Source organism: Gallus gallus, chromosome 1 (genome assembly GCF_016699485.2).
Source record: "Gallus gallus isolate bGalGal1 chromosome 1, bGalGal1.mat.broiler.GRCg7b, whole genome shotgun sequence".
NCBI classification, from domain to species: domain Eukaryota; kingdom Metazoa; phylum Chordata; class Aves; order Galliformes; family Phasianidae; genus Gallus; species Gallus gallus.
In genome coordinates this window covers 144,953,978-144,981,497 of record NC_052532.1, presented here as the reverse complement: position 1 = coordinate 144,981,497, position 27,520 = coordinate 144,953,978, and the positions used below count along the sequence as shown (strand labels likewise).

Below are 27,520 nucleotides of genomic sequence, written 5' to 3'. Positions count from 1 at the left end.
GGACCATGGGTCTCTTGTAATGGAGGAGTTTGTGCTATCTAGTGGTGGGCTATTGTTTATTCTCAAGTGACTAGGAATCTCTTTTTCAGGGACCTTTGATTTAGGATACATCCATTTCTGCAGAGAACAAAATATTTGATTTCAGTGATTGGCCTTTTTATTCTGAGAAAGCGTTGCATTTTTTGTTGTTTTTTTTTATTATTGCCATAGAACTGCTGGTGAGCTGCAATTTGCGGTATTGGCTGCAGGTGTGGATTTAACTGATGTGCTGAGAAGAAGAATCCTCACAATCAGCAAAACTGTGTCTCTGGGAGCTAATATTGGGCTGAACATCTGGTCTTTGTAGTGGGAAGATGTTTACAGCGTGGAGGGAAACATTAGCTCTCAAATCCTCTGATTTACTCATTAACTGTCATGAGAGTAGCACAGAGGAGCCTTGACCAGCTTCAGTGCTTCATAGTTCTTTTCTGTTTTATCGTATTTTCCTCTCAAAACCAAAAATGTACTGAAGGTTGATCGAGAGCTGCCATCCAGAGATGAATAGATATTTTCCATGGCTTTAAAACTAGTGTAATTATTTTCAACTGCCCTGTGGGTATGGCTGGAACAACTGCTGATTTTGTTAGCTGCATTGACAGCGTTGTTTGCAAGACGACTTCTTAGCGCAGTAATTTTTCTGCCACTAATTAAAAGCATCTTTGTTAATCTGCAGCATTTAACCCGAGGCTTTGTTTTCTTCTTACAGCAAAGAGCTCCAGGGAAGGTTTTGCATGACGCCGTTTGCAACCACCTGAACCTTGTTGAAGGCGACTATTTTGGCCTTGAGTTTCCAGATCATAAAAAGATGATGGTATGTAGAAAGTTAATTTTCACCTGATTTTCATCTACATCTGCACTTTATTCTTTCTTCCAGCTCCTTACTTACAAGGTATGTTTAATCCTGGATTTCAAAAGAGAAAAAAATACTTTATTTAAAAAAACTCTTGCCTGCTGGATTTGAAGAAACGTTCTTAAAACCTGATTACTCCTGTCAGGTTTCATCTGTGTTGGAGGTAGCAGCCAATTCAAACACGAGTTGGAAAAGCATTTTATTTTTATCAGTTGCAGTAGATTTTTATCAGTTGCAGCAGGACTGCTGGAGAGTCTCAGCTCTGATTTTACAGTCAGGAGTAATTTGGAGTGTGGATTCTGCAGACAAAAGTTGCGGAGATTGTGACGGAGCTCAGTGAAAAACATCTTGGGACAAGGAGACGGTTAGATAAAATATAACGAGGCTAATAAAAAAAAAAAAAAGGAAAAAAAAAACCAACCCACAAATAAGCTGTTGAAAGTCCTGTATGTGGAGCCGTGTGGCACAAGTAGGTGTGCTGGTCCTGACACTTCAGACTCTGAGAACAGCTGCTGGCAACAATCAGACATTGCACTAATGCTTCCAGGGTGGGAACGGTATCCTGTAGCCAAAAAAAAAAAGCTAAAGGCAAGTGACTTCCCAGTCTGTAATGGCTTTCCTTCTGAGATTTCACTTTAGATTTTCAGGTGTGACCTCTTGACATGTATGCCCGGTATCTGGGTTGTTTGACTGGGTACGTTGTGGTGCGTGCTGGATCTGCTGTCTGTTCACTGAATTCTGCATCGGTAACCAGGCTGATCTAAAGGAGGTGACTTAAGGCAATTTCAGAAAGATCTGTTTTTATCCATACACAAATTTTCTCTAAGGAGCAGTATTTCTTAACCAAAGGCCAGGGAGGATTTAGCTGCTGCTTCTGCAGTAACCTGTTGTCATGCCGTAGTGCAGGCTTACGTAAGCACTAGAACTGACCGGTATAGGTCATAAAGCTTTAGGCTTAACTATATTTAAGAGGAAATTTTGGACAAATGGATGTTGACCTTTCAAACTGATGCACTTCACGGTTTGCTCCTGGATTTACAGGATACGCGGTTTACTACAGAGTTTCATATTCTGCCAGATATCCTTGGCTAATGCTTTAGGTACCTTGGGAGATTAACGTCACTCTTCAAAACAGTGCAACTGTATGCTGCTATTACAACAGGGGGTCCCTGTAGCCATGTTAATAATGACATACTGACATTCCTTATATATGTAGGTAAAGCTGAAACAAATCCTACTGTCTAGAGCATGTACAGTTGCTTTTTAGTTTTCTGAAAAATAGTGAAGGTCACTTGATCAACCTTCTCTACTTCACAGGTCATTAAGTTTCAAATAGATGACCCTCTGTGTTTTGCTCAGAGACCTGAAGTAAACTAACAGTTTTCAGTCTTGTGAAAACAAAATGGTTTATTTGCTTGAGGCAGAACACGGGAGGGATTGAAGTGCTGCCAGTGCCTGAGGCCGTTGCAGTGGCAGGCTGGAAATACATCCAGATGATCTCAGTGGGGGATCTAGGGCTCTGATGAAGAGGAAGGTAGAAAGAAAACTCCAAGGCTGTTCCCAGTTTGACCTAAAGGAAAATGCCTCCGTGCATCAAGGATGGTAACTCGTATAGCTCCTACTCAGGCAAAAGGAAGCATTAGCCAAGTATCTGACAGTGCTGGTCAGTGTATCCACCAGTTGTTTCAGTATTTGCTTTTCAAAAAGGAGGAGGTCCCCAAATCTAGCCTGTGTCTAGACAGGTGTGCCTCAGCTGTGAAATTTAGTGGAATTAATATCTTGAGGTGGGCTCCATGATAATAAAAAGGATGTTAAAGTCCTTGAAAGCATTGAGAGGAAATCAGTGAAGATGATAATGGAGCTGGGAGACATGTCCTATGGGGAGAGACTGAGTACACCTGATTCGTCCATTCTGGAGAAAGGAAGGTGCAGATGTGACTTCATTGCGCTCTGCAACGTCCTGAGAAGGGGTAGCAAAGGGAGTTGCTGGTTGCTGCTCCCTGGTGACAGGATCCTCTGCTAGGCTCCTGTTCGATGGTTGGACTAGGTGATCTTAGCGGTCTTTTCCAACCTTAATGATTCTGTGATTCTAAGGATGCATGGGAATGGCACAAAGCTGTGCCACAGGATGTTCAGACTGGATGTGATGAAAAAATTTACCATGAGGCTGGTCAAACACTGGATCAAGGTTCCTAGCAAAGAGGTTGATGCCTCATGCCTGTAAGTGTTCAAGAGAGACTTGGATAATACCCTCATTAATATATTTTAACTTTTGATTAGTCCTGGAGTGGTCAGGCAGTTGGACTTGATCTTTGTTGTTCCCTTCCAACAGAACTATTCTATTCTGTGTCCTATTGTATTCTAAAAGCAACTTGCAGAAGCTGTTGCAGCAGCAGATTCGATTATGAATCATTGCTTTAGTGTGCAGCAGCTTTCTGGACGAGAGTGATACTTACATTTAAATTGTAACCCTCAGTTTCTATGATGCAATTGAGACAAATGTTCCTGTGGGATTTAAAATTTTTTGAGCTTTGTAATGGCTACAATGGAGAATTCAAGCACTGCGCAACCAAATAAATTGTGGTTAGTTCTGTATCTAAGAAATAAAACACACATACATATTTTACATTCGCATCATCTGAAGATAATTAATTGCTTGTCAGAGGAGAGGGCAGTGGCAAAGGAAAAATAAATATTTGCAGTGTACGTTTGGACGTAATCATATGTATGTGAAGTTACATTCACAGTTCAGCTGTGTTTGTTTCAACGTGCAGGGCTCCAGACTTCATGTGTTACATGTTGACAGTTGTATGTCATGATGCCCAGCAGCTGCATATGTTCAAGTGTGCTGTGTATGCAGGAGAGAAGACATGCACGAGAGATGAACATGGAGGGTCTGAGGGCTGCACTTTCCCCCAGCATGAAGAGAAATGAGGTGTTATTGCTAAGCCTGGGATTTTACAGAGTTTCATCATACTTGATGTCTGCCCCAGTTCTCCAGCTGCTCCAGTCCAGTCACTACTGCAGAATGCCAGACGTTGTTTCAAGAATAAATAGTCTACTCTTTGTAGTTCCAAAGAAAAGGGAAAACAGGGATCCTAAATCAATCCTCACGTTATTCTTCCTTTCCAGCTTATGAATCAATCTTAGATTGGCTGTGTAGTGATAACAGTGTGAGAGCTGCATGGCGTGTAAGTTTTGATTGCCTGGGTTTGGTGACGGTGACAAAGTCTTTGTCTTGCCCCATCTTTCTCATCCCTCCCTACGTACATTCAGTGTACGCTGGCATTCAGCAGTCTGGTAGAGGATGCTGTAACTTGTAGGGTGATTGGAAAAATGGAGAAAGAAATGACATGCTTGCTGTGCTCATGCTGAAAGCTTAGATTTCCTCTGGAAAGAAAGAGACTTTGTTTTGTATCAAGTAAAATATATGCCTCCCGTATTCTTGTAAATTAGCTTTTTCATATTCTGCCTTTTTTTTTCCTCCACGAAAACTGGCAAGGTCCCTGACCCTTCAGAGCAGATTATGTACATGCCAACTTTCTGAAACAAAACAGTTGAAGTTACTGAAATGCCAAAAAGTGTCAGAACCAGTTTAACAGGCAATAAACGTTATTTTCCTATTCTTGTGTCACCAACTTTCTTTAGCCCTTCCAAAGAAAAGAACTTTCCCAGGCTGAAAAACATAAAAAGAATTCCATTGAGAAACATTAGTGAGTTTAAAAGAGCAAGAATGTGAGGACTTTGCTAATGGGAAGAACTCATAAAGTAATTAGAAAAATAGCAAACAACACTGGCACAGCTACAGCAGCCAGACAGGCCTGTTTCTGTCTGGTTTCTCAGGTGATCTTCGAAAACTGGTATTTTTAGGATGTTTCAGTATCTACATGACCTGAAATTATTCAAGGTCAAAGGTGTATTCTTTTCAGTATGTATTTTTTCCCCGAAGGAAGACTTCAGTTAATTTGTTTTTTACTGCCTTTAACCTTTGTGAAGGCTGTAGGATGTTCCTCCATGAGTTCTAGAAGTCTCCAAGGAAGGCTGCATGCAATTGAGATAACAAAATACAAATCTTGGGCACAGTTATCAGCTGGAGATGGTGAGCTGTCACACTTCCCTAGTTTCTGTGAGTCGTTTGGCTTTTATCTTCTACAACCCGATGAAGGAGGATAGGTGATTTGTCCAACCTTTTTAGTTGAGACTACAGAGTAGGCTTTTAGGTTTTGAAGATGTTACTTCAGTCCATTGCTTCTCTTTTGAAATCTAAAGGAAAGACACAGGCAAGGTTGTTAAAAATAACTCAATTAAGGAAAGCCTCAGCCTGAGCTTCCCAGATTTGTGGAACAGAGAAAATATCACGCAGTCAGAAAGTAAGCTTGCTTTTAGTCATGCTTGGAGCTGTGTTTGCCTCATGGTCTTGATCTGAAAGAATGTTCCTCCTTAAGATGGTGGTGGTGAAGGTAACGTATCACCAGGGGACCTGACAGGGAGCTCTGCAATTATGGCTGGGCCTCACGGTGGCCTTCCTGCTGAGTCCCCAGGTCCAGGCGGTTGTGTTGTCATTTCTCTCTTTGCCCAATATTCACAACTCAAAGGCAAGTATCAGGCCCTTTCACTTGCATTTCTGTCGATTACTGCAGTGAGAACTACAAGTGACAGCACAGGACTGTCTCTTCCTCAATTCCTTGTTTCACTTATCCACAAACTGAATGGCTACTGACCAAACTTGCTGTGATTGTTGCTTTCTAAAGCAAGTATGATAAAAAACTTCAGTTTCCCAGCTCCCTGAGTTTGTATTGCTTCAAAAGCAGTACAACAGCAATGGCTTTATTAGCAACACTGTTTCCTGAGCATCTTCAAGAGTTCTGGGGAGAAGACCCACAGCTGGAAAACCAGATAAATAAATGGAAATCTAAATGGTGCTCTTTTGCAAGCAGTAGTTTGTTCAGAGCTGATAACACCACCTCTTTTTATTTTCAGGTGTGGCTCGATCTTTTGAAGCCTGTTATGAAACAGATTAGAAGTAAGTACTTCCTTGCTGTTGTTTCTTGTGCCAGTCCACAAGTGGCTGAGTAAACGAGGAATCTGCCAGCTGGTATCTTTATCTTCTCTATCTCCTCCACTGAGTTTTGTTTGGATTGTTGTTTTTTTTTTTTATTATTATTATTTCTGTTCTGGCCTTTGAAGATTTACGGTGTATTCTGTGAACTCGTGTCCCAGCAGCAAATTCTACTAAGCACACAGGCGTTGAACACCTGTGGTTTCACTCTCTATGCGGAAGAGACTGAACCAGCAGCAAACTGAGAAGGTTTAGTCAGGCCCCAGAAGCGCTGAGGCAGCGGTAGCAACGAAGGCTACTACTGCCTCATTGTTGTACCTTTTTGTTGAGAAAAAAATTGTGCAACAGAGGAAGGCTATGAAGGAACATACATTCCTGAAAGGTAGCTGTAGTGAAAGGTGAAATAAAAAGAACAGGGTGGGGAAAAAAAAAAAAAAAACTAGAAGAAGTTAGTAATGGGAAGGAGCTAGCAGATTTGTTATAGCTGTCAGGGACGTTGGTGAAGAACTTGAAAGTGTCTTAGACCTAGAGCAGTCAGGTTAGGGAAGTCAGGGAATATTGTGGTGGGTGGTGGGAGAGAGAAGGGAATTGATGTACAGTCAATAGCAATCAGCTTCGGTGAGAGTAGAAGTGAACAGGAAAGGTTTCAGTGGTTTTGTTTCTCTGTCAAATCAGTAGAAGTCTTCATTTACTGAGCTTTACCACTGAGATTAATTTTTCCTAGATGTTCTTCTGATCGTATGAGTCTCTTCTCTGGAAACACTCCCTCTCATGTGAGAGATACGTTGCTCCTTTTGTCACTGGTTGTATTTGTCAGAACAAATGTGCTGCTATTAAAACAGAAATAATAATTTGCTGGTGGACTTGAAAAACAGACTGTATTCTAGCTCCCTCCTGTTCTGAAGCAAATGTAATAGACACACATAGTATATTTTATTGGAACAACCGATGTAATTACCAAAAACAGACTTTATTTTGGCAGAATATCCCTCCACCAAGTGACTGTTCTATTTCATGGTGCATATGTTTTATTTTGTCATTTGTCAGTAACCTGAAGAGCATAAAAATTAATGGCAAAGGATGGGAGATCGGTTTATATGTATGCACTGCAGATCCCACATACCCCTCGTGCATCGTTCTGTGACATAACATTTGGCCTACTTGTTACCGACATATCACTAACTTCCTTTGACCTTTTCCCTAGGACCGAAGCATGTTGTTGTAAAATTCGTGGTAAAATTCTTCCCACCTGACCATGCTCAGCTGCAGGAGGAACTGACAAGGTTAGTAGTTGTCCTACTGTTGTTTTTTTTTAATCTGAAACCTCTGGTGAACAGAGTGGAGAATGTGGGATTTGAGATGATTGGGTGAGAATCGATGACTTCCACTCAATGTTAACTTGAAGTTATTTCCCCCACCACTGAGTGCCCTGGGGCACTCCTCTACACTAAGGAACACGTGTGACTGCATAGACATTTGGGACAAAGCTGCTCTGCAGGAATTGCCAAGTTGCAGCAGTTGGGGGACCCTATTCATTCATGCAGCCAGTGCAAATGCCAAAGGTCTGCACAGCTCCATTTACAGATGGAGAAATGGACAGAAGGGGGAATTAAACAAAGAGGAAGGGACAGAAGAATGGAAGGGTAGACATGTATGTAGAAAGAGTACCTAAAGGGTGGGTTTGTTTTCAGTGCTCTTTAAAAACTTGATTTAAGCTCTAAATTTCACTCTGTTGGCGTAAAGACATGAGTTGTATTTCTCTGTAGGTGGATGTGTATGTGAGGGGAAAAAACATACTGCTTCATGGCAGTACTTCTTCACTGAAACTTTTCAACTCCTGGTCTAGAGTTACTATTCTTTGTAATTACATTTTTTCTGTTCTGATTCTGTATTTTTATTATTAGTTTTTACTTTTAATCCTCCCATAAGATGACATTCTCTTTTACAAAGGGCTTTTGTATCTGCATAAACGGCTTTATAAAGAACAAGTTCACCTTTGTGGTGTTCTGTGTTTCTCTGTCTTGGTTTGATAGCAGAGCAATGGAATGTAAGAAGAACGATTGATAACTGTTAATGACTTGGACAGAGAAAAGTGGAAAAATGCAATAGGAAGAAGGAATATTTACTTGAAAGACAGAGTGAAAATATTAATAGACAGCTCACAGCATTATGTGGAACCTGTTTCTGAGTAGATATTCTGCATAGCAGTTGCTTAGTATGTGCACTGTAAATTGATTTTTGGTGATCTCTTTCCGTGCCTGGAGACATATCTCTGAATCTTAATGACTTTTTTTTTTTGTTAGATTTTAAACGTGTGTGCTGGGGATCTTGAATGTATGTACACAGCAGTGTGTAGGATGTGAAAGCATATCCACAGGGAACAGTTTTATCACTTGGAGAAGCAGAGAATATAATACTTCTGTGCTTTTTGCTTCTAGTAGGGTGAATTTTGTATGGCAAAGCAGATGTCTGCAGGTTTCAAAAGGACATTATTCAGATCTGCACTATTATTTCATGTACTCTGTATGTTGGCACCCGTACTCTTCTGCTCAGTTTGCAGTTTTCATTTAATTCACCTACATCTCATTCAGAAACTCACTGTTCAAATGCGAGTTCTCACTGAATATATTAAAATCCAGTCTTAGTAAAAAGCGTTGAGATTCTTGTATGAATTCCCCAGAGGAACTGTGGTCGCTGCAAGGCTTGTTAAGGTGCCTGTCCAATTTGGGTTACATTCCAAGCGTAGGAGAAACGCCTGCTATTAGGTCATTTTTTTTCTAGGTAAGAATTTGATGCTGAGTGAAACTAACCTATTTCAATTTCTGTTGAAGCTGAAATAAGTTTAAACGTTGAAATAGTGCTATGGACCTGTGATGTCCGTGCACATAAGCTGTGAATGTAGAATTGCCCTCGATGACTGGTTTGTAAGTGAATGTGTTAAAAACGGCTGCTAATAGTGCAGGATTATGTGCTGCAGAAGTATTGGAGCTATATAAAGTCATGCATTAAAGACCTCGCTCCTTATTTCCAAGTGACTGCCAAGGTGGAAACTAAAGTTCCCCTTCTCTTCTGGCATTTCTTCGTAGTTGCAAGTAGGTCCGTTATCTTGAGGTGCAGTTGCTGAGTGTGTAATAGCTGTCACATTTGCTTTTACTGTCACATTGCTTCCATATCTCATTGATCTGGTTAAGAGAGATAGAAACAGAGAAAGAAAAAGAGATATATTTTGGTTCTGCCGAGCAACCAGCCGCTGTGTAAGACAGTTATGGCTGTAATATAGTGCTTGTTATGTTTTACTTAGCCTCCTAACTTAGGATATTCAGATCACTTCTGTAGATGCCAAAAAGTAAAAGGAATGTATTGCAAAAAAATGGACCTGAAGTTTAATACTTCTCCATCTTTCCCTCTTGCTTTGCGTAACTCTGTGTTTGTTTTGCAGGTACCTATTTGCATTGCAAGTGAAGCAGGACCTGGCACAGGGAAGGCTAACGTGTAATGATACCAGCACTGCCCTCTTAATCTCACACATAGTACAGTGTAAGTTCCCTCCTTCTGGGAGGATTAGACATGCTTTGCTGGGTTACCTGTTACAAGCTAGTAGGAGATGGCTTGAGTCATGTTGACAATTTATTATATTTCTGTATAATACCATTAAAATGCAGAGATTTACTCTTTTAAATAAAAATGAGTTCTCAGCCACCGGATTTGCATTTTTTAAAGCACTCATTTGATGGTCTATGTAGGATCCTTTAAAAAGCAAACTTTGCAGGCAAACAGGTTGAATTCTCCTGAATTTTTGCTTCATTATTTATATTTAGCATTGTATAATGTCAGCAGAGTATTCAAATTCCTGGAGATCTGGATGCTGTCTAGAGAATGTAGTAAATAAACATGCTTAGAATGCCAGACTAAGTCACGTTCCTAGGAGGAAACTGATAGGGAAGAAGAAAACCCAATGGATTTCAAGCTGTTTTTTTTTTAATTGCAGTGTCTGTACAAGAAGACTGTTCAGTGGACTTACTTATCATATCATAGCTTTTTTCGACTTCAAAATCACTTCAAAAGTAATGTATGTTTTCCACTTCAAGACTGTGGATACTCTTGTTGAGAGTAAGAGTAGGAAAAAGTACTTAATTCGCATATATGATGGTCAACTAGACCATTGTTCTAAATGCTGTTGTGTGGAAATTGCAGTCAACAGAAGCATTCAGAAGTTCTTCAGTGTTGAGTACATAAATATCACAAGTCTTTCTCATAGTCTGTTTGAGTTACTGGAAGGGCGGATATTGAATGGTCTTCTATCTGCCATGGACATCATTGCCCAATATGACTGAGTAGCAGTAAAGTACAGCAGCCTTTGGAAAAGTCTTTATTTTTCAAACCATTTCAAAACTGAGTATTTTTGCAGCACAGGCTTAACAAATAAGTCCTTAGCTAGCAAGCTTTTTGTATATTTTAGTGTTCCCTATTAACAGTATTCAGTACACAAATTGTAGTTCTTTCCCTCTTTAAGCTAGTTCTAATTTTCTGTCTTCTCTGATAAAAATGTCTTGATAATTTTGGGGAAATTGAGTATCATTTGTTACACTGCATTCTAGGAGAGTGGGTCTTCCTACTAGATGCCTTTGCAGCAAATAAAAATGTTGGGGAGAGAATACCTTGGTGCATGTTTCTGTTGTAGAGATGCTGCTTCATGATCATCTCCTCTTGAACTCTTCTGTTGCCTCTACGTTACTTTCTTATGACTTCTGCGTAGATCTTAGTTGATGTCCTACTCATCCCTTATTGATTACTCAATTAAATTCTTCACTGAGCCCTCCGCAGCTCTGATGCCTGGGCTGCTGAATGCAATTACTCAGCTAAAGCTTTGTGGCTGTCTCATTTGTTCTTCCACCTTAGTCTCGTGAACGTTCTTTATGTGAAAATTGAATCTGATAAGAAGCTATGACTGTATCTTACCCACGTGACTGTCCTTTGTGTTTATTTTCTCTCTGCCTTATTACTCAGTAGCTAAAAAAATATTCCATATTTGCCTGCTACAAAAATAAAACCTGACAGCTGATAAGAGTAATGGTATCCAAGTGGAAAGATTGAGAACATAGGAGTTTAGGTATTGTATGTCTTATCGATGCTGTGCCTACCAGCGGTTTCCATGGGGGATATCTGATTCCAAGTGCCTTTATATTATGTATGCAAGCTTATGCCAGTGTTGTGGACTGTTGTGGGGTTTTTTTTATGAAATCCAATATGCTAGCAAATAGATTGATGTTAAATTAGCATGTATGTTACAGAACAGAATTTATATTTGGAACATGCCATTTAAAAACACCTCAAAAGCATTGTAGAAAGTGTTGAATGAGAGGACGCTGATACAACAGATGATGCAGTAAAGCAAATGTGTAAAGTAAGAAGACGGTCTGATTAAACAAAAAAAGCTGAAATACAAAGCATGAGACCTATCAGAAGTACTAATGCAGGTGGAATACAGAGAGTGGTGTAATGCACTTGCAAGCTAAGAGAAAGGAAGCCTCAATGGAAATCAATCTTTAGCTAAAACAGAAGACTGTAAAGAAGACCTATATGCAAGGCTGATAATATTCAAAATGCAGCTCCTTTGTAGAGGGAGTGATAGCAGAGCTGGAGAAGGAGGGCTGGGGTGAGAAGAGAGAAAAGATGCTTGGTCCCAGGTCAGAGAGAACAGAAGCAATTAGAAAGCTTGGAGGACAATTTTGATAACGAATTTGCAGTTGACAGAGACCATTATAAGAATCATGTAGCAATAGAATAAGTCATATGTTCTCTGGGCTCTGGAGAAAGCCCTACATGAAGTGGTTAAGTGCTTCTATGTACAGAGGTCTACAGGATATGAACAGCATTTTAAAGAGTCTAGCCCATGCCTTTAGAGGTGCTGCAGACTTAGGCAGGCTCATGGCCCCAGTAAAGAGGAAAAGCTTACTTTTCATTTGAGTTAGGGTTAAAAATGTACCCCGGAGATTTGAATCACTAGAAGCAAGTGAAATGGGAGTGATGGACCTGCTTCAGATATGGGAATGAAAGAGACTTTTTTTGCAAAGGAGAATTCTCAAATAATTTGGGATGTGCACGTAGCCACACATCTCAAGGAATGACTCAGAGCAGATGAAATGAGGAAGGGGATGGAAATCAGACAGTGTTAGCGACTCTTTTCCACCTCTGCAGCCTGATTGGGTTGAAAGGTTACTTCTCTGCCATTGTAGATGCTTTGGTCCTCATCTTCCCTGTCAGCGTGAGTTTATTGATTCTCACGTTTGCAGGTATGTTTGCTAACAGGCAAACCTTTGCCAGAAATCACTCTGCAGCGTTATAAGCACCTCCTTAAACCTTTCTTTCATCAAAAACCGTCTCGTTTTGGACAGAACATGTTTAAGAGATCATTTACATGGGCAGAACTGAGGTGAGGGTGAGGCAAGGGTCTGAGCCTGCAGTCTGACTGCAGCCTGGATTTAATACGGGGGAGCTGCATTTTAATTTCACTCACATTAATGAGATAGCAGCCTTTTGTTGCAGCATCATTTGCAGTGTTCTGGCGGATCTGCAGGCAGAGGTTGCTACCTCATTCTGTGAAAAACCAAATAGCAAGGCTTTTAAGAAGCATTCTAAGAATAGCAGGCAACAAGATAGTAATCTGGCACCCACACATAGACTGCCTGACCCTCTGACCCCTCAGAAGGAGAGGAAATCTCACTGAATGGGCTGCAAAATGGAAGGTGGGTGTGGCATACTGTTGCACACACGTTACTGAGTAACTGCAGCAGATGGGAGCAACTTTGAGGAGGAGGGAGACAGAATGTGTCTCAAACTGCTGCAAAATTAGTGGAAGATGAATGTTTCATAACCTGCTGAGTACATGCCTGTGTTCAAACACACAAACAAAACCATCTCAACTCAGGTTTCCCCTGAGATGAGAGTGTGGGGCATGGGCCTGGGGAGGAAGCTTGTGCTTGTCTTCTCTGGGGAAAGGTACCTTTCCCTATCTAAGAGATGGATGTGTTCTGCTGAATTAATGCTGTGCTCCCAGTTACCCCCACTTTATTCTGCACATAAGTCAAAGCAGCACTGTGATGATTTCGTTTGTTCAGTTAACATCTGACATCTACGTGTGTGGTTGTGGGTGGGAGGAGCCCTTAGGTTGCAGATACTCATACAGATGAGAAGGGAGGAACGTATGGAAGATAAAATAGTGGGAGTCTGAGTCATGGCTTGCTGTGATTGCTTCTCTACCCTCTTCCCAGCTATCTGTACCTTTTGGACTGCCTGAATAACTCAGTTTTAATTCAGTGTTTTAATAGACTTTTCTTAAAATTCTCCATAGCTGAGATTGGGGATTTTGATGAAACCATAGACCGTGAACACTTAGCAAAGAACAAGTATATACCTCAGCAAGATGCACTAGAAGACAAAATCATGGAATTTCACCGTAAACACACGTAAGACTTCTTTTTTTTCCCTTTTTAGTCTTTTAATTTAGTGTAGTTTTATTAATACATGCTGTGTTGTATATGCAGAAGAGCTTTGGGTCTCTGAGTTTCTCAAAGTTTACTTGTCAAAAAACATCCAAGCCTATGAATTTCCTGGAAGTTACAGTTGCCTTTCTCCCATCATCATAACAAGATGTTTAAAGAGCAATTGATTTTGATATTCATTCAAGCACGTCCTTATTTTACAGTCTATTTCATCCAAAATGCTTCACTGCTGATTCCATGCATGCAGATATGATTGCAAATGATAGCTGATCAGTCAGGAACTTGTGACAATGCACTTTCTGATTTCAAGGACACTGAATGTTGCTTTTTCATGTTTCCATTCTGTATTTAGAGATGGTTAAAGAAGAGACCTAATGATAGTTTTGGGAAAAGCAGAGAGTGCTTGCAGAATTAGGGATTTGGGGAGATCAGCACTCAAGGTGATGGTGCACATTAGTGCCTTGGTCTCCTAAAGTCCTGAGAAAAAAAGTACAATTGTGGAAAAAAATGTGGAATAAGACATAAAAAGGGTTTTGGTTTTTTTTTTCCTATGAAAACACTCCAAGACTTGAACAGTTTCATTTTGAACTAACTGGAACTGGAGATGAGTGTAGGGAGCTCTGCTGCACTGATAATCAGAACTTTTGCTTAATTTAGTTGTAAGACATTTAGTGCTTGTGGGTTCCCAACATTTATGTTAAGATGGTCGTATCTTCTGCTTCGTTTCATTTCTGCATTGCATGCACTTTTACAATGAACAGCACCATTACAAACTTCCATTTATTTATTTTTATTCTGTAGGAATATAATATGTTTTTTCAGTGGAAAAAAACTAGAGCTACCTTTGTTAAAGTTAACCGCTCAAAATCCAAGTTTCAGGTGTCTCAGTACTGGAATGATCAAGATTTCCAGTAGATTGTCAAAACTGTGAAGACTTTGGCATTGGTCTCTGTTAAGATGAAATATTTTTTTTATCTGATAAAAAAAAAATTCTGTGGAAGTAGACAAAGCAATCAGATGTAATAGCCCTGAATGCTTTTACTCTCTGGTAAAATGTCTCTTTATTCACTAGAGGACCTGTTGTTTTCTATTAATCGGTGTGAATAATTTGTGTGTCTTCTCTGTTTTGTTTCTCAAGGGGACAGACACCAGCAGAGTCTGATTTCCAGCTTTTGGAGATTGCCCGTCGGCTGGAGATGTATGGAATACGCTTGCATCCAGCCAAGGATAGGGAAGGGACAAAAATCAACCTGGCTGTTGCCAACACAGGCATTCTGGTGTTTCAGGTTAGAGCTGCTCAGCATGTGACTTTGCTCTTTATAAAGCCGAGAGATCTCTTAGAGCAATAAGAATCCAAGACCTCAACCATATCGAAACAAATTTGTTTAAGAAAATTTAGGAATTTCCTAATCTTTTCTAACAATAACCTCAAACCTAATATAGCTCCACTATGTCCTTTACTTCCAGGGATTCATACCTTGTTTGCACACACAGGCTAGAACTGAATCTTCAACTACAGTGCGCTGTTCAAAATGCAAACTGATGTGCAGCTCTCAATTTGCAAGTTGGTCATGCTGACACCTTCTGCATAAAGGAGCAAGGAGGTCTCGTAGGCATGGTGCATACTAAATGGTTATGAAACAGGGACAAATAAGAGACACCTGGAGTACAAGGTGAAGAATACAGGAAGTGAATGCAAGCTCGCCATAGTGTTGCAGTATCCTTGACCAACCCTGGCCATTCTACCTTTGCTGAGTCCGTGGATCCTACCTGTTTCACCAGAAGTTAGAAAGCGTTTTCCTTAGATTTCGTTGCTCTACTGCCTCAGTCAGCCTTCTTCATGAAGCATTATTAGCAAATTTATTGAATTTTTGTTCTCCCGTTCCCCTTAGGGAAATAATAAATTGGAATTTTATAGATATGAAAGTACGGATAGTCAGCTTGCATAAGCTGGTTTCACTTCAGTTGAGTTTATGTCTACTAGCATCCCAAATGCCTCTTTCTGCACAATGTCAAAAGCAGTATGTAAACTATTCTTTAAAATGTCCATTTACAAGTATTTACCACCGTTCGACTTCAGTTAAAATAGTACAGCGCTTCCAACCCTGAAGAGTACTTTGTCTTTTTATTAAGAGAAAACAACAAAAACCAGCAGCAGCAAATGAACTCAGAAATGCCTAATCCAAAGCTCTAAATTAAAAAAATAAAATAATAAAAAATAAAAACTCTGGGCAGTTAAATGGGTTGACAGTACAGCTACAAAACTGAAGCATAGATTGAAGCAGGAGAACATAAAGTCATTGTGAGAAATGTACACAACAGTACCACAGTTGTATTTACAGACCCTTCCCTGCTCCCCCACAGCACTTTCATCAGTTGAATTAATGAATTGCAAGGCTTTATAATTAAGACTGTCTTACAATTGAAGGAACATATCCAAAATATCATGGGCATCACTGAATCCCAGCAGACTGCTGGGTTCTTTCCGTATCAATGCAGCTGCCAGCTGAAGGCCCAAGGTCTGCTTTGTACAGCTCTAAAACTCAGTCATCTCCCCTTGTTGTAGAGTCTTAAGACTTTCAAAGAGAGGTGGGTTGTTTTTGAACTTTCAGAAAAGCTTGGAATTTTTGCTGGAGTCAGCTCCAAGAATGAGAGCTGAGAGGGAAGCTGAGGTCAGGCTCTGACCTGCTGGAGTCTGCGCAGCAATTGGAGCCTTCAGTTCATCTATTTATTATGGATATAGCTGAGAGAAATTGAAATGTAAAGACCACATGAGGATGACATCAGTATAAAATCAAAATAAAGGTTCACTGAAAAATGGCTTAAACAGTACCCATTCAGACTTACTTTGAAGTCTGCCATTTATTAAGAAGTTAGTGTCAGTGCTTCTGTGTACTCTAAAGGAGGTTAATTATGTGATTCTTAGACAGCAGACTGACTTAGCAGAGATCATCACGCTGTCACTACTCCTACATCCGTGTGGTGATGAGCCCAAATCAATGTGAGTTTCTGCATTCAGCCATCCTCGAGTTGCTGTTCTTTGAAACCTCTGTGATGCGCTGTAGGCATGTGTGTCTTGAAATCTTCACTGAGCAAGCTGGTGTAATGAATGTACTAAAACAGTGTCCCCACTTCTAACAGAAAGGCACCTCATCTACAAGGAGGCTGAGAGTGCTGTAAAGGGGGCCTACAGGAAAGCTACACGAAAGGAGGACTCTTTATCATGGAGTGTAGGGATAGAGTGAGGGATAATAGTTTTAAAGTAAAAGAGAGTCGATTCAGATTAGAGGTTAGGAGGATGCTCTGTACTCAGAGGGAAAATGAGGCACTGGCACAGGCTGCCCAGAGAGGTTGTGGATGCCCCATCCCTGGAGGTGTTTGAGGCCAGGCTGTGTGTGGCCATGGGCAACAAGGCTAGTGCAATTTGTCACTGCCTACAGCAAGGGAATTGGAACTGAATGGTTTATATGACCCCTTGCACAGTGATACTGGGGCAAAGGGCTAATGATGCCATTGTTGGGAATAATGGTATTTCAGAGGGATTTCTCTCAGGCTTACTGTTTGGTTTTATTTGTTGTTGTTGTTGTTTTTAATGTTTTCCTACATTTTGGAAACAGGTAAACTATTTAGATTCCTTTTACTTCAGTTGCTCCCTATGAAGAGACAAAATAGACTGCTCTGCTTTGTACAGTGGTACTGGATTCTATAGTTTCACATCTAGTCAGTGTACCTAATCCTACAAAAGTGCAAGAGCCTTAAGTGCCTGCCTTTAGTCACACTGCTGGGTGCTTATGGTTAAGAATGTATGTTGATGTTTGCAGTACTGGGGGATGAATGAGAAGAAATACCATAATTGCAAATGAAGAGAATAGATGATTAATATCTGGCAGACTTTTCGTAGTGATTTGAGTTTCTCCGTTCAGATCTGTAATGCATATATTCTGCTGGCTGTGTCCTTTGTAGGGTCACACCAAGATCAATGCCTTCAATTGGGCTAAGGTTCGAAAGCTGAGCTTCAAGAGGAAACGCTTTCTTATCAAACTACGGCCTGATGTGAATGTAAGTCCTTGTGAGAGACTGGTGAAGCTGACAAAATGTTATTTGGTAAATTTCTACTCCCAGATTAAACATGTTTTTATCACCTCCTGAGAGTTTTTTAATTGCTTTTGTTCACTGTTGGTGTGTGCATCACACCAAACCAAAGCATCTCAGGTGAGCAACCCAACCAAAGGAAACGTAAAGTGAATGTCACAGAGTCTTCTTCTGACAGTGCCTCTGGAGCTATATCATTGGTTCTTAAGTTGTAGGATGTAAGCCACCTCTTCATGCGTTACTCTTTGAGTATGTGAGTCCCTTTCTTTATCTCTGTCATTGTGAATGACATGAACTCACATTGTGAATGTTCTCTCTACTTTCAGAGTTCGTTCCAGGACACTCTGGAATTCCTTATGGCCAGTCGAGATTTTTGCAAATCGTTCTGGAAGATCTGTGTGGAGCATCATGCCTTTTTCAGGCTGTTTGAGGAACCTAAACCAAAGCCCAAACCTGTTCTTTTTTCTAGAGGTTCATCATTTAGGTTCAGGTGAGACCGTCTTTCTTCTTTCCACCTTTGTTAACCTCATATTTCAAAACCACATCCGTATCCTTAATGATCCTTAGGATCATTAGGATATCCTTAGGATTAAACCCACCATTTTCGGCTCCCTGTCTGTAGTTTGCTCCTTTATATTCTTAATTCTATCTTCTCAGCCAGAATAGTGCAGAGAACACTGGGGGAAAAAGCCTGCCTTCATTTCGTAGTAGCTGTTGCAAAGTAACTGTCTAGAGGTAAGGTATGAGGTGTATTGGTTCCAGCTGATTTCACACAAGAAAATGTGTCCCAAGTAACACCAGCTAACAGTTCTTCAGCAATCCTTGGACTCTCTGGTTCTAGGAGAAGATCTTTTCTAGATGCCAGAGTAGAGATTTGCATTTTTATTGTGTGGCCCTGGGGTAAACCCATCCCTATACAGTTTAAGAGATGTCTTTTGTCTATGCTTAGCCCACTATGCTTTCAAATGGCTTATATGAGATGACACCTTACGCTAAGACCAGGTCTACCTGCAGTATTGACGAGCTGTAAGAAGGCTTTGAAGAGTTAGACTGTGGGATTTTTCAGTTCTCGATGTTTTGTTGTTGTTTTCTTTTTGTAGATATGGTATTGTGTATGTCAGGGGTAAAATTTTGCTTGGGAAGTTGATAGAAATTGAACAACCAGAAACACCTTCTTTGTTGAGATAATGCTGTTGGTATGCTATAGCTGCCTTGAGCAGGTACCTTGTAGATATGGCTGTTCTAACTATCTTCCCACTTTCTTTCCTACTGGCAAAATAAATTAATTAAGATAGAAAGAACTATGGTAAACAAGCTATTAATTTTTGAGTTTCTGACAATAAGTAGTAAAATGTAGATGCATTCAGCTTATCTCTTGCTTTGGAGAACAGATTCTGCCTACACCCTGCATTCACCGTGAGCTGTGCTGCATACACATACACGTGGTTACATTTTTCAGGCCTTTCAGTAATTCACTTGAAAGCCTATACTAAATAGGAGGGTGTTGGGATTTTTCTGTTAGCGAACAATCTTGAGGTGCAGGTTTCCTTTGCTGCTCCCAGTTCCCTGTGGAGTTTTCATCTTTGTGCAATAGGAAATGTTGGGCTTTCTCATTACAGTTTTATGGCCTGTAGCATAAGGGAAGTGTGCAAATTCCAGCCTAAGTCTCTGCAGAAGCTGTATGTATGTTTAGCTGATGTAACTGAATTGTGTCACGACTGAAATGCTTTTTAGCAGCTGTCTTTTTGGTTCCAGCATAGGAGGTCAGGCTGGGATTTGAGTCTTGAAAAGACTCAGGAATGTTTTTTGTTCATGAGAGTAAAACTTAACCTCTACTTTGCTTTATGCTGGGTGATTTCCCAGTAATATTTCACTCTGTAAAGGGCACATAGCTGAATTTAATTAGTTCTGAAATCACATCATAAGGTATCTCCATAATAATAAAAAACAAATGTGGTAATATGCCAAAAGGTAACAACTTGTGAGTATGTGGTCATAGAGAAAGAGACCTTCTTTCTGATTTTACGTGAGTTTCTGCTGATACTGACAAATATTCTTCTGGCTACCATGACTTCATTTGCAGGCCGCATACATGTTTATGATGGCCAGGTGATATGTAGCATTAAATGTGAGAAATTCAGTACCTCAGATTAGTAGTGTAATTGTTTTCTTTCTTTCAGTGGCCGGACTCAGAAGCAAGTTCTTGACTATGTTAAAGAAGGAGGGCACAAAAAAGTACAGTTTGAAAGGTGAGAGGAAAATCAATGAGCTACTGAAATATTTTTAATTAAAGCAGTGGTTTCCATTTACGTGTAAGAGCTTAGCATTATTCGAAGTAAAAAATTCCTTCTTCGTTGGTTTGACAGTTTATCACTTGTATAATATCCTCTTGGTCCTGAATGTTCTGGCAGAAGTTTGCATAACCAATCTATAGCTTATTTAAAATCAATAGTCTTCAATTTGTTTTTCAGCAGTGAATGCCCTACTGTTACAGGTAAACTCTTCTCATATTGATTTGCACCCTCTTCAGTAGAATGTGATTAATATATGTGAGCAGAAAGGGGTTTAAATGGGTTTTAAGTGAACATATGCATCCAAGAATAAAAGAGAAGGTAACAGGAGTAGGTACAAACATGCTCAAGGGAGAGGTTTCCAGGGAAGACATGTAACTTTGCTAGAGTGCATTCTATTGGAACTCATCTTATTTCCAGTGAGCTGAAATTCATGGACGAACTGCCACAAGGATTATGACAATTTATGGCTAATGACTCATGTTCTGCCAATGGACCATTTTTTGCTTCAGTGCCTCTCTTTTTTTCTTACGATAGTACTTTTCCAACACGTAGCACATTTAAGCATTACAGAAAGGAGGATCTGTTTTGGAGCAAACCTTTGTGAATGCTGCTATTCAAAGTTCTTGTTTTCAAGGAGGCATGTCTCTTGATTCCTCTTTGCTGTAAAACTGAAGTGGCCTCTTACTGTGATTTTGCTTTTATCTCCAGGAAACACAGCAAGATTCGTTCCATCAGGAGTCTGACAGCACAGCCTTCAGAACAGCATGCAGAGGTGCCAAAACAAGTCAGTGATGTTGATGAAAGCCCGCATCATACCTTTTAAACATCTCTTATTACATTACCCACCTCCGATTGGTCTTTGGAAACGTTAGGAACATAGGTTTCTGCTCACTTTCCATTTAAGTGTGAGCTCAGGAACCGTGGCTGTTATAAAGTTCAGCTTTTTGATGTGGAATGTGTTCATTTCCACTATGGAACAGAACTGTTTCCAGACAGCAGCACAGGCGTAAATAGTGAGCTTGTCTGAACTGTGCTGATGGCCACCTGAAAAACTGCAATCCACAGCGTTACTGCTGGGGTTCCAAGTTGTTGCAGGTGACTGCACTTGGGAAAATGTAATTATTTTCCTTCACTGAGGAGTATTGGCTGCCCAGGACAAGATACCCCATTATATTAACATTTTATTAATTTCCTCAGAGAAATTTCAGCTGTGGCCTTTTAAGTCATTGTCTCTGGTAGATACCAAAAATATTTGGCTTATGTTAATAGTGACTATATGTTAGGAGTTTGCAAATCCAGTAGTCCAGTAGAGGTGAAGCTGCAGCAGCTGTGTGTTTCCAGGTCCAGCCAGTGACTGAGCATGTATTTACAACTGGCAGCCACACAAGCATGCAGACTCATTCACACACATATGCATACATGTGCAAATATGCACACAGCCAGCCATACAGGTGGAAACAAACAGAAAACAATACTCACACAAACACAGATAGCACCAGCAGCCTCATCGTGTTCCACTCAGACTGATCAGGATGAAAGTCTGTTAGTGGAAAATATTTAAACATGTATACAGTATGGAATCCCTCCAGTTACTGATCTTAAACATGAAATCTGTCTATTAATGGGTCCTTAAATTTCTTCTGTTGATGTCACCTGGACACATAAGCCCCCAAGGCTAACAGCCCTGCTCCAGTTGCCACTATTCAGATCTATACACGTGTACACACACACAGTCTTTCTGCAGTAACTCATCTTAGATACTCAGTCTGCCCCATAGCTGAAGCCTGGTTCCCCTGGTTCCCAGCTACTTCACAGACAGAGACATGAGCATGCAAATGTGCTTGTCCAGTAGCTAGCTGCTCCCAGACTTAGGACATTACCAGCACACAGTCCTTAGGCCCTTTTGTCTGTCCAGTAGCTGGCTTGGACGTCTTGGCTTCTCCAGTAGCCACATCCCCTCTATTTTTCCAGTGCTTGGCCCAGATGTATGGCTGCTCCTATATTTGGTTACTCACTTATCCTACTCACCAACTAGTCCAGTTTGATGATTTCTAGTATGTATGCATTGACCTGCTCATGCAACCAATATGCACATACTTTAGTCTTTGGCATCCCAGAGAGACCCAGCCACAAGCTGATGATTGTCCCAGGACAGTCTCCAGAGGAGCTCTGCTTCTCTGAGAAGGTTGTTGAGGTTATTATCCCCTCCTTACTAGTGTTTCTTTGTGCTCATCTGTGTTTTATCCCATAACCTTACATGTGGTAGAGCTTAAACAGCAGGTGCAAACTACTCAGTTAATATATTCAAGAATGTTACCCAGACTTTCACGTTGCTTCCTTTTGGTATTCACAAGCTTTTTCATTCCTGCAAATCCAGGAAATTCAGATAATTCTGCTATAAATGCAGCCTATTTCAAATGTCTGTTAGCATTTTAATATTGCAAAGACAAGCTCAAGTAGATAGCGCATAGCTACTGGTCAGAGCTGGCATATTTGTTGGCAGAAAAGCCAGTCCCCGAACTAGAGGCAGATATGCCCCAGGAATTGAGTGCATGGTCTTCAAAAGCCTATGCATGATCTTTTGGGCTTTTTTAGAGTTTGGAAGTAGGCCATGCAGAATTTGTCTTCACATGCTTGTCTTTTTATCCCTCCAGCTTCAGAGTAGTATAAACAGTTCGATGTTCTCAGTGTTGGCTACCTTAGAACATGGGAGTACCTGAAATCCTCCTTTTTACGTATTGCTGTGTTCTATCTTCCCTTTCTTTCCTTGTTTAGCTTATGTATTTTCCCCCATCATCTGTTCTTCAGAATCAGAGACCTCTTTTTTTTTTTTTCCTTCTAATTCACCTTGAAGCTTGGCTTACCTCTTCTGCTTTCAAGAGATTCCTATGTTGCTGAAGGATGTATTGTAAAATTGTAGTGCGTAATTACACCTAGCCTTTTCCCTCTGACTCCCTTCCCTCTCAACCCCCTCTCCCCTTTGTCTACCCCTTCCCTTTCCTCCTTTGTCTTTCCAGAGCTCCAGCTTTGCCTATGGAGATGACAGTGATGCTGCAGCAGTGCAGAGCTGCCAGCAAGGAAAGGAATTGAAAGCTTCAACAGAAGACACTGGACAGCACAAGAGCCCTTCCTTAAAGAAGAGCCCAAAAGAAGGCAGAAAGGTGGATGGAGCAGTGGTATCAGCAGTGGAGGAGGAAGAGGAGGCTGCTACGGACAGGATGCAGCAGAACAGACCTCAGTCACAGCAACCAAGCACAGGTCCAGCATCCAGGGCTGCTCATGGCAGCAGCACCTCCATTCCTTTCATTGACTGCAGTGATGTAGATAGCGAGTATGATCTCCTCAGAGGACAAATAACCCGGTCATATTCCCAAACAAATGACAATTATGAGGGTGATTTGACCAGTGGTGCCTATATTCACTATAGAGATGAAAATCTGAATAGAAGTAGATACAGGGATTCCTCAGCTTCTATAAAATCTTCCCAGTATCTCTCTGAAGAGTACCTTGATGATAACCCAGCTAATCTCTCCTTCTACACTGGGGGAAGCCCCAGGATGCCAAGGCACAGCTCACTGGTTGATGAAATGTTTAGAGGGTCAGGGAGCCGTAGTCCACTGGCCACTCCTTTGCCACCCAGTAGCAAAGGATCAAGCCCCAACATGAGTCTGAGTAGAACTGGCTCTCAGGGTTATATCTCAGAAAATGGGCATGACAGCAGGACGAGGACTGGGGAGGAAGACAGCTATGCCAGCAGCTGCCATGGGTATGGCAGATATTCTCCAGGTTCTCAGCGGCCTCATGCACAAAAAATCCTAAATCTCTGCAATAAATCAGCTACAGACCCGTTCATCTTGAGCCAGATATCCTCAACCCCTGGGCAGGAGTATAGATCTGAGAGACATTGCAAAGGGGGTGGGTTGGCTAAGATGTCTTCTCCAGAAGGCAAAATGATGGCCAATGGTATGCCAGCTGGGGGGCAATCGAAGCAGAGCCCAGTCATACAGTCACTGCATGCCAGTGGCGTGATGGATCATATGGCTGCAATCCAGGTGATGGAGGGCTCCACCAGCAGTGGGACAGAATCTAGCGATTCTGACTCGGAAATCATTAACCCCTTCACTCACCCCCTGGTGTTTGGAAATCCCGTTGTGCTGAGTTCCTCTCCTATGCCAAGAAATAAGTACTCCTTTGGAAGCCTTCAGCTTGATGAGGAGGTAGAAGAGGATGTGTCTGTGGGCCTCAGTGATGAAGATGGTGTGCAGGTCTTCAGCTGCTAGGGAGCAGGGCGTTTGAGACGAGCAAATAAAGCAATTGCTCATTAGAGTGATGGCATCTTTGGGGCTTGTGAAGAGTGGCTGGTGTTAAACTCAGAGCTTGGGCTGTTTTACATATTGTCCTTGTACTGACCAGCCAGATGAAAGAGGTGCTGAAAATAGAATAATAAGGCTAAGTTTCAGTTCATCTTAACAGTAATTTAACTGCTCTGAAAGGCAAGAGGAGAGGAAAATTATTACTGGTATAGGTACCTTTGTAAGACTCTGTACACTCGCCTCTTCTTTGTACGAAGTCATGTTTTAGGTGTATGTTGTAGCTTCTTTGACACTTGACTAGTTATTTTTGCAAAACAGACAGAAATGTTGTTACATAGGTACGTTGTACTCTTTCGGATATCTAGTACAATTCTTTTTCTCTCTTGTATAAGGAGAGCTACTTAAGAGTGCCTCAATAGAGTTAGGGGAAAAAAATAACCTTACAGCCAAATACAGGCAGCTTGATACTCAAGACCAAGGCTTGCTGAAATCTTGAAAAATGCTGGCAAATCTTTTCACAGTAAGAGTGTGTTTGGTCTGCTCATCTCCATAACCCATTTTATAATCTTAACTGATGAGTTGAGGAACAGTGACACTGTTGGCTTCTTATTTAGTGAATTCAACAGGCTGATCTGTTGATGGAGATTTTGAAACTCCAAACTCCTCCTTAAGCAGGAAGGAGAGCAAGATGAAAGATAAAACTCAAATGAAAGAAAAAGACATAGATTGAATCGGCTCTAATTACGAGTGGTACGAATGTTATTTGCAAGGCAATCCTTTCTATCCATTATCAGTGTGGTAGAAAGATTAATTGCAAGAAAGTTGGTCTGTATTTTCCCCCTTATTCTTTCAGTGGTATTATTCAGAGACATCAAAGTGCTGTTGTGGGTGATTTTTGGTGGGAGGTTCAGAGATGGTGGCTGTTGGGGTGTTTTATTATTTCTTTTTTTCTCTTTGATCATGGAAAATCTTTATCTGTACTCTCTGTACAGGACCCAATTAGTCTGTTGTAGGCTATTCTTTTTCATTTTGCCACCTCATAAATTTTTCATTCCCTGACACAGAGAACGATGGGACTGACTGTGGTTCAGGCCAATTGCTTTCAGTAGTGTGTATAGAGTAGCAAGATTCTAACACACAGGGTTAGAAAGACAGACTAATTCCCTGTAAACTTCTTTTCAGAAGCTGTAAGTATTGAGAATTAGGCTGTTTCCTAATAAAATGTGTTATAGTTTCTCCGAGATAATAAAGAAAATCCAGAGGAAAGGTGTCCTATATGAAAACTACCAAGCAGTTATTAGAACTGGGAGAAACTGGGAGAAAGATGTGCTCTCTAACACTAGGCTTACTTTTAACTGTCACACATTTTTGGGGGGGGGAGGGAAGGGAATTAGAGTTGAGAATGTTAAGTGACAAACAGCACTTACTGGACTGCAGGTCTCTTGCAGTGATGTGCGTCATGCAGCACATGGCGTACATCAATGGTGGATCCACCCACTGATGAACAAGCTAGAGGACTTTGTAAATCTAGACAACATGCAATTTTTGAGATCATTTTTACAAATGTAATAAAATATGAAGTCTTTTTAATTTTTCTAATGCCTTGGTCTATGCACATTTTAAGAGTTTAGTCTGAGCGAGTGACATTTAAAAGGATACATTAGTTTGTTTAGACGTGCTTTACTTTTTTGCAGTAAAATATGTCTGTGTAAATATAACTTTTGATCTGCTCATCTACTTTAAAGTGCTTGTTTTTAAAGATTAGATAACTCATTTTTGGAACAGGAATGATTTTAAACCATCTCTTCAGACCGTGGTGTTCTGGCCACAGTGAGCACGGTCCTTTCTTTCTCTAGTTAAAAAGCATGACTCTAGAAACAGGGAGATTGCTAATTAGGGGAAAGCTTGCTTGTATATTATACTAAGAGAAGGTGATTTGTGTTTTGGATTTAGAATAGTGCTAAATAATTGCCTTGAACTTTGCAATATTTAAGAAGAAATGTAGATAGTTGAAGCTTATGTTAACAGATGGTGTGAGCATGGGGAGTACGTGCATGGGTCTCCTGTTGGTTTTTTTTTGTGCCTGTACAGCAAAAGAACCAGGAGTTGTATTATACAGTAAAGTAATAGCAGCCTGGACATATCCATTAATTGCTTTGTTAGCCAGTAAAATTAGAGCTTAAGTAATGGATTTCCACTGGAAGGATTTGCAGTCTTGTTTCTGGTACTCCACAGGAAAGTGAAGAGATTTCCTAATGTTTGGATTTCAGTGAATATCAGATTTTCTAAGTGATGTTTACTATTTTGCATCCTTTCAAATACTATTTTCTGGCCTGTTTTTCTTCTCTCACATGCCTACAGAGGTAATGGATATAAACAAGAGCAGACCTGCTAGTAGCTGGAGTTAGCTTGGTTGCTGATAAAGTATTTCATCAGCTTTTTATTTTTTCCTTTTGAATACTATCCTCAAAAGATGAAATATAAGGATTTTTTTTACAACTTTTTTCTCTCATCTGACATGTTTTTCAATTTTAGATGTTTGTGGCTGTCATTTCGACATGTGGAATTTTTCCAGTTTGAAGGAATGAAGTTTGTAAATTACATAGGAAATCATTTAGCTTAGGATTAAACATTTTGCAGCATTCTTATGTTGCTGAGGCTCAGTTTAATATCACTAGACGAGCATTTAATTAAAAACAATCTGTAGGCCAAATATTTCCACCAGACATGTGGTTGACCTCTGGGTGCTTGCCAAGAATGGTAAGCAAGAGAGCAGTTTTAAACTGCTGTTTCCACATAGGATCAGGTCCTTCAGAATGCATCTGGGAGTTTGTTTCTGTGGGACAGAGACCTTAGAGGTGAGAACAGAAACCTTTGGGGCAAGACTGCAGTTGACATGGGGGAGTTCTTGTGCTAGTTCACAACATACAGATCAGAAGAGGAGCCTGTCGCTTCAAGTTAATCCTTGCAGGGATCGATTAATGTGCATACCCTAATCAATGGCAGTGGTCTTAAGCACACCTGTGTCTCAACTGTTTGGAAGGTATTTGTTGGCTAAGCAAAAGATGTAATTCTCTCACCAATTCCAGTAGATTTTGGAATGCAGCTGACGGGTACCGTTGATCCACATTTCTAAATTTTTTGTTCACAACAGTTAACTTTCTAATTCAGTACTCTTAGGGTGTCCAGATACCCTCTGACAGTTGCTACAAATGAATCACAGCAAGATCTAGCGACTACTTCTTGTCTGAGTGAGTTGTGCTGTGCCATCCCTCTCCTGTCCTTCCAAAGGACACGGGGGAAGCCTGTGGTTGGGCTGTCCAGACTGCTGAGCCAACTCTGCCCACAAATTTGGATGAACATGGATGAAC

General features: G+C 40.7%; 1 protein-coding gene across 11 annotated transcripts in view; it reads left to right on the top strand.

Annotated features, from left to right (window-relative positions):
- Positions 1-27,520, top strand: part of FARP1 (FERM, ARH/RhoGEF and pleckstrin domain protein 1) — a 198,323-nt gene that overhangs the window by 132,522 nt on the left and 38,281 nt on the right. For 8 of the 11 annotated variants that reach the window (NM_001398047.1, NM_001398050.1, NM_001398048.1 and 5 more), the window contains 11 exons: positions 746-850; positions 5,870-5,912; positions 7,153-7,231; positions 9,388-9,485; positions 13,300-13,414; positions 14,589-14,736; positions 17,414-17,509; positions 17,869-18,032; positions 19,723-19,791; positions 20,545-20,620; positions 22,854-23,094. In NM_001398047.1, coding sequence (NP_001384976.1) covers positions 746-850; positions 5,870-5,912; positions 7,153-7,231; positions 9,388-9,485; positions 13,300-13,414; positions 14,589-14,736; positions 17,414-17,509; positions 17,869-18,032; positions 19,723-19,791; positions 20,545-20,620; positions 22,854-23,094 — 1,234 coding nt within the window. The remainder of the gene's footprint in view (positions 1-745; positions 851-5,869; positions 5,913-7,152; positions 7,232-9,387; positions 9,486-13,299; positions 13,415-14,588; positions 14,737-17,413; positions 17,510-17,868; positions 18,033-19,722; positions 19,792-20,544; positions 20,621-22,853; positions 23,095-27,520) is intronic. The other 3 variants (NM_001398053.1, NM_001398051.1, NM_001398052.1) reach the window with 1 other exon arrangement.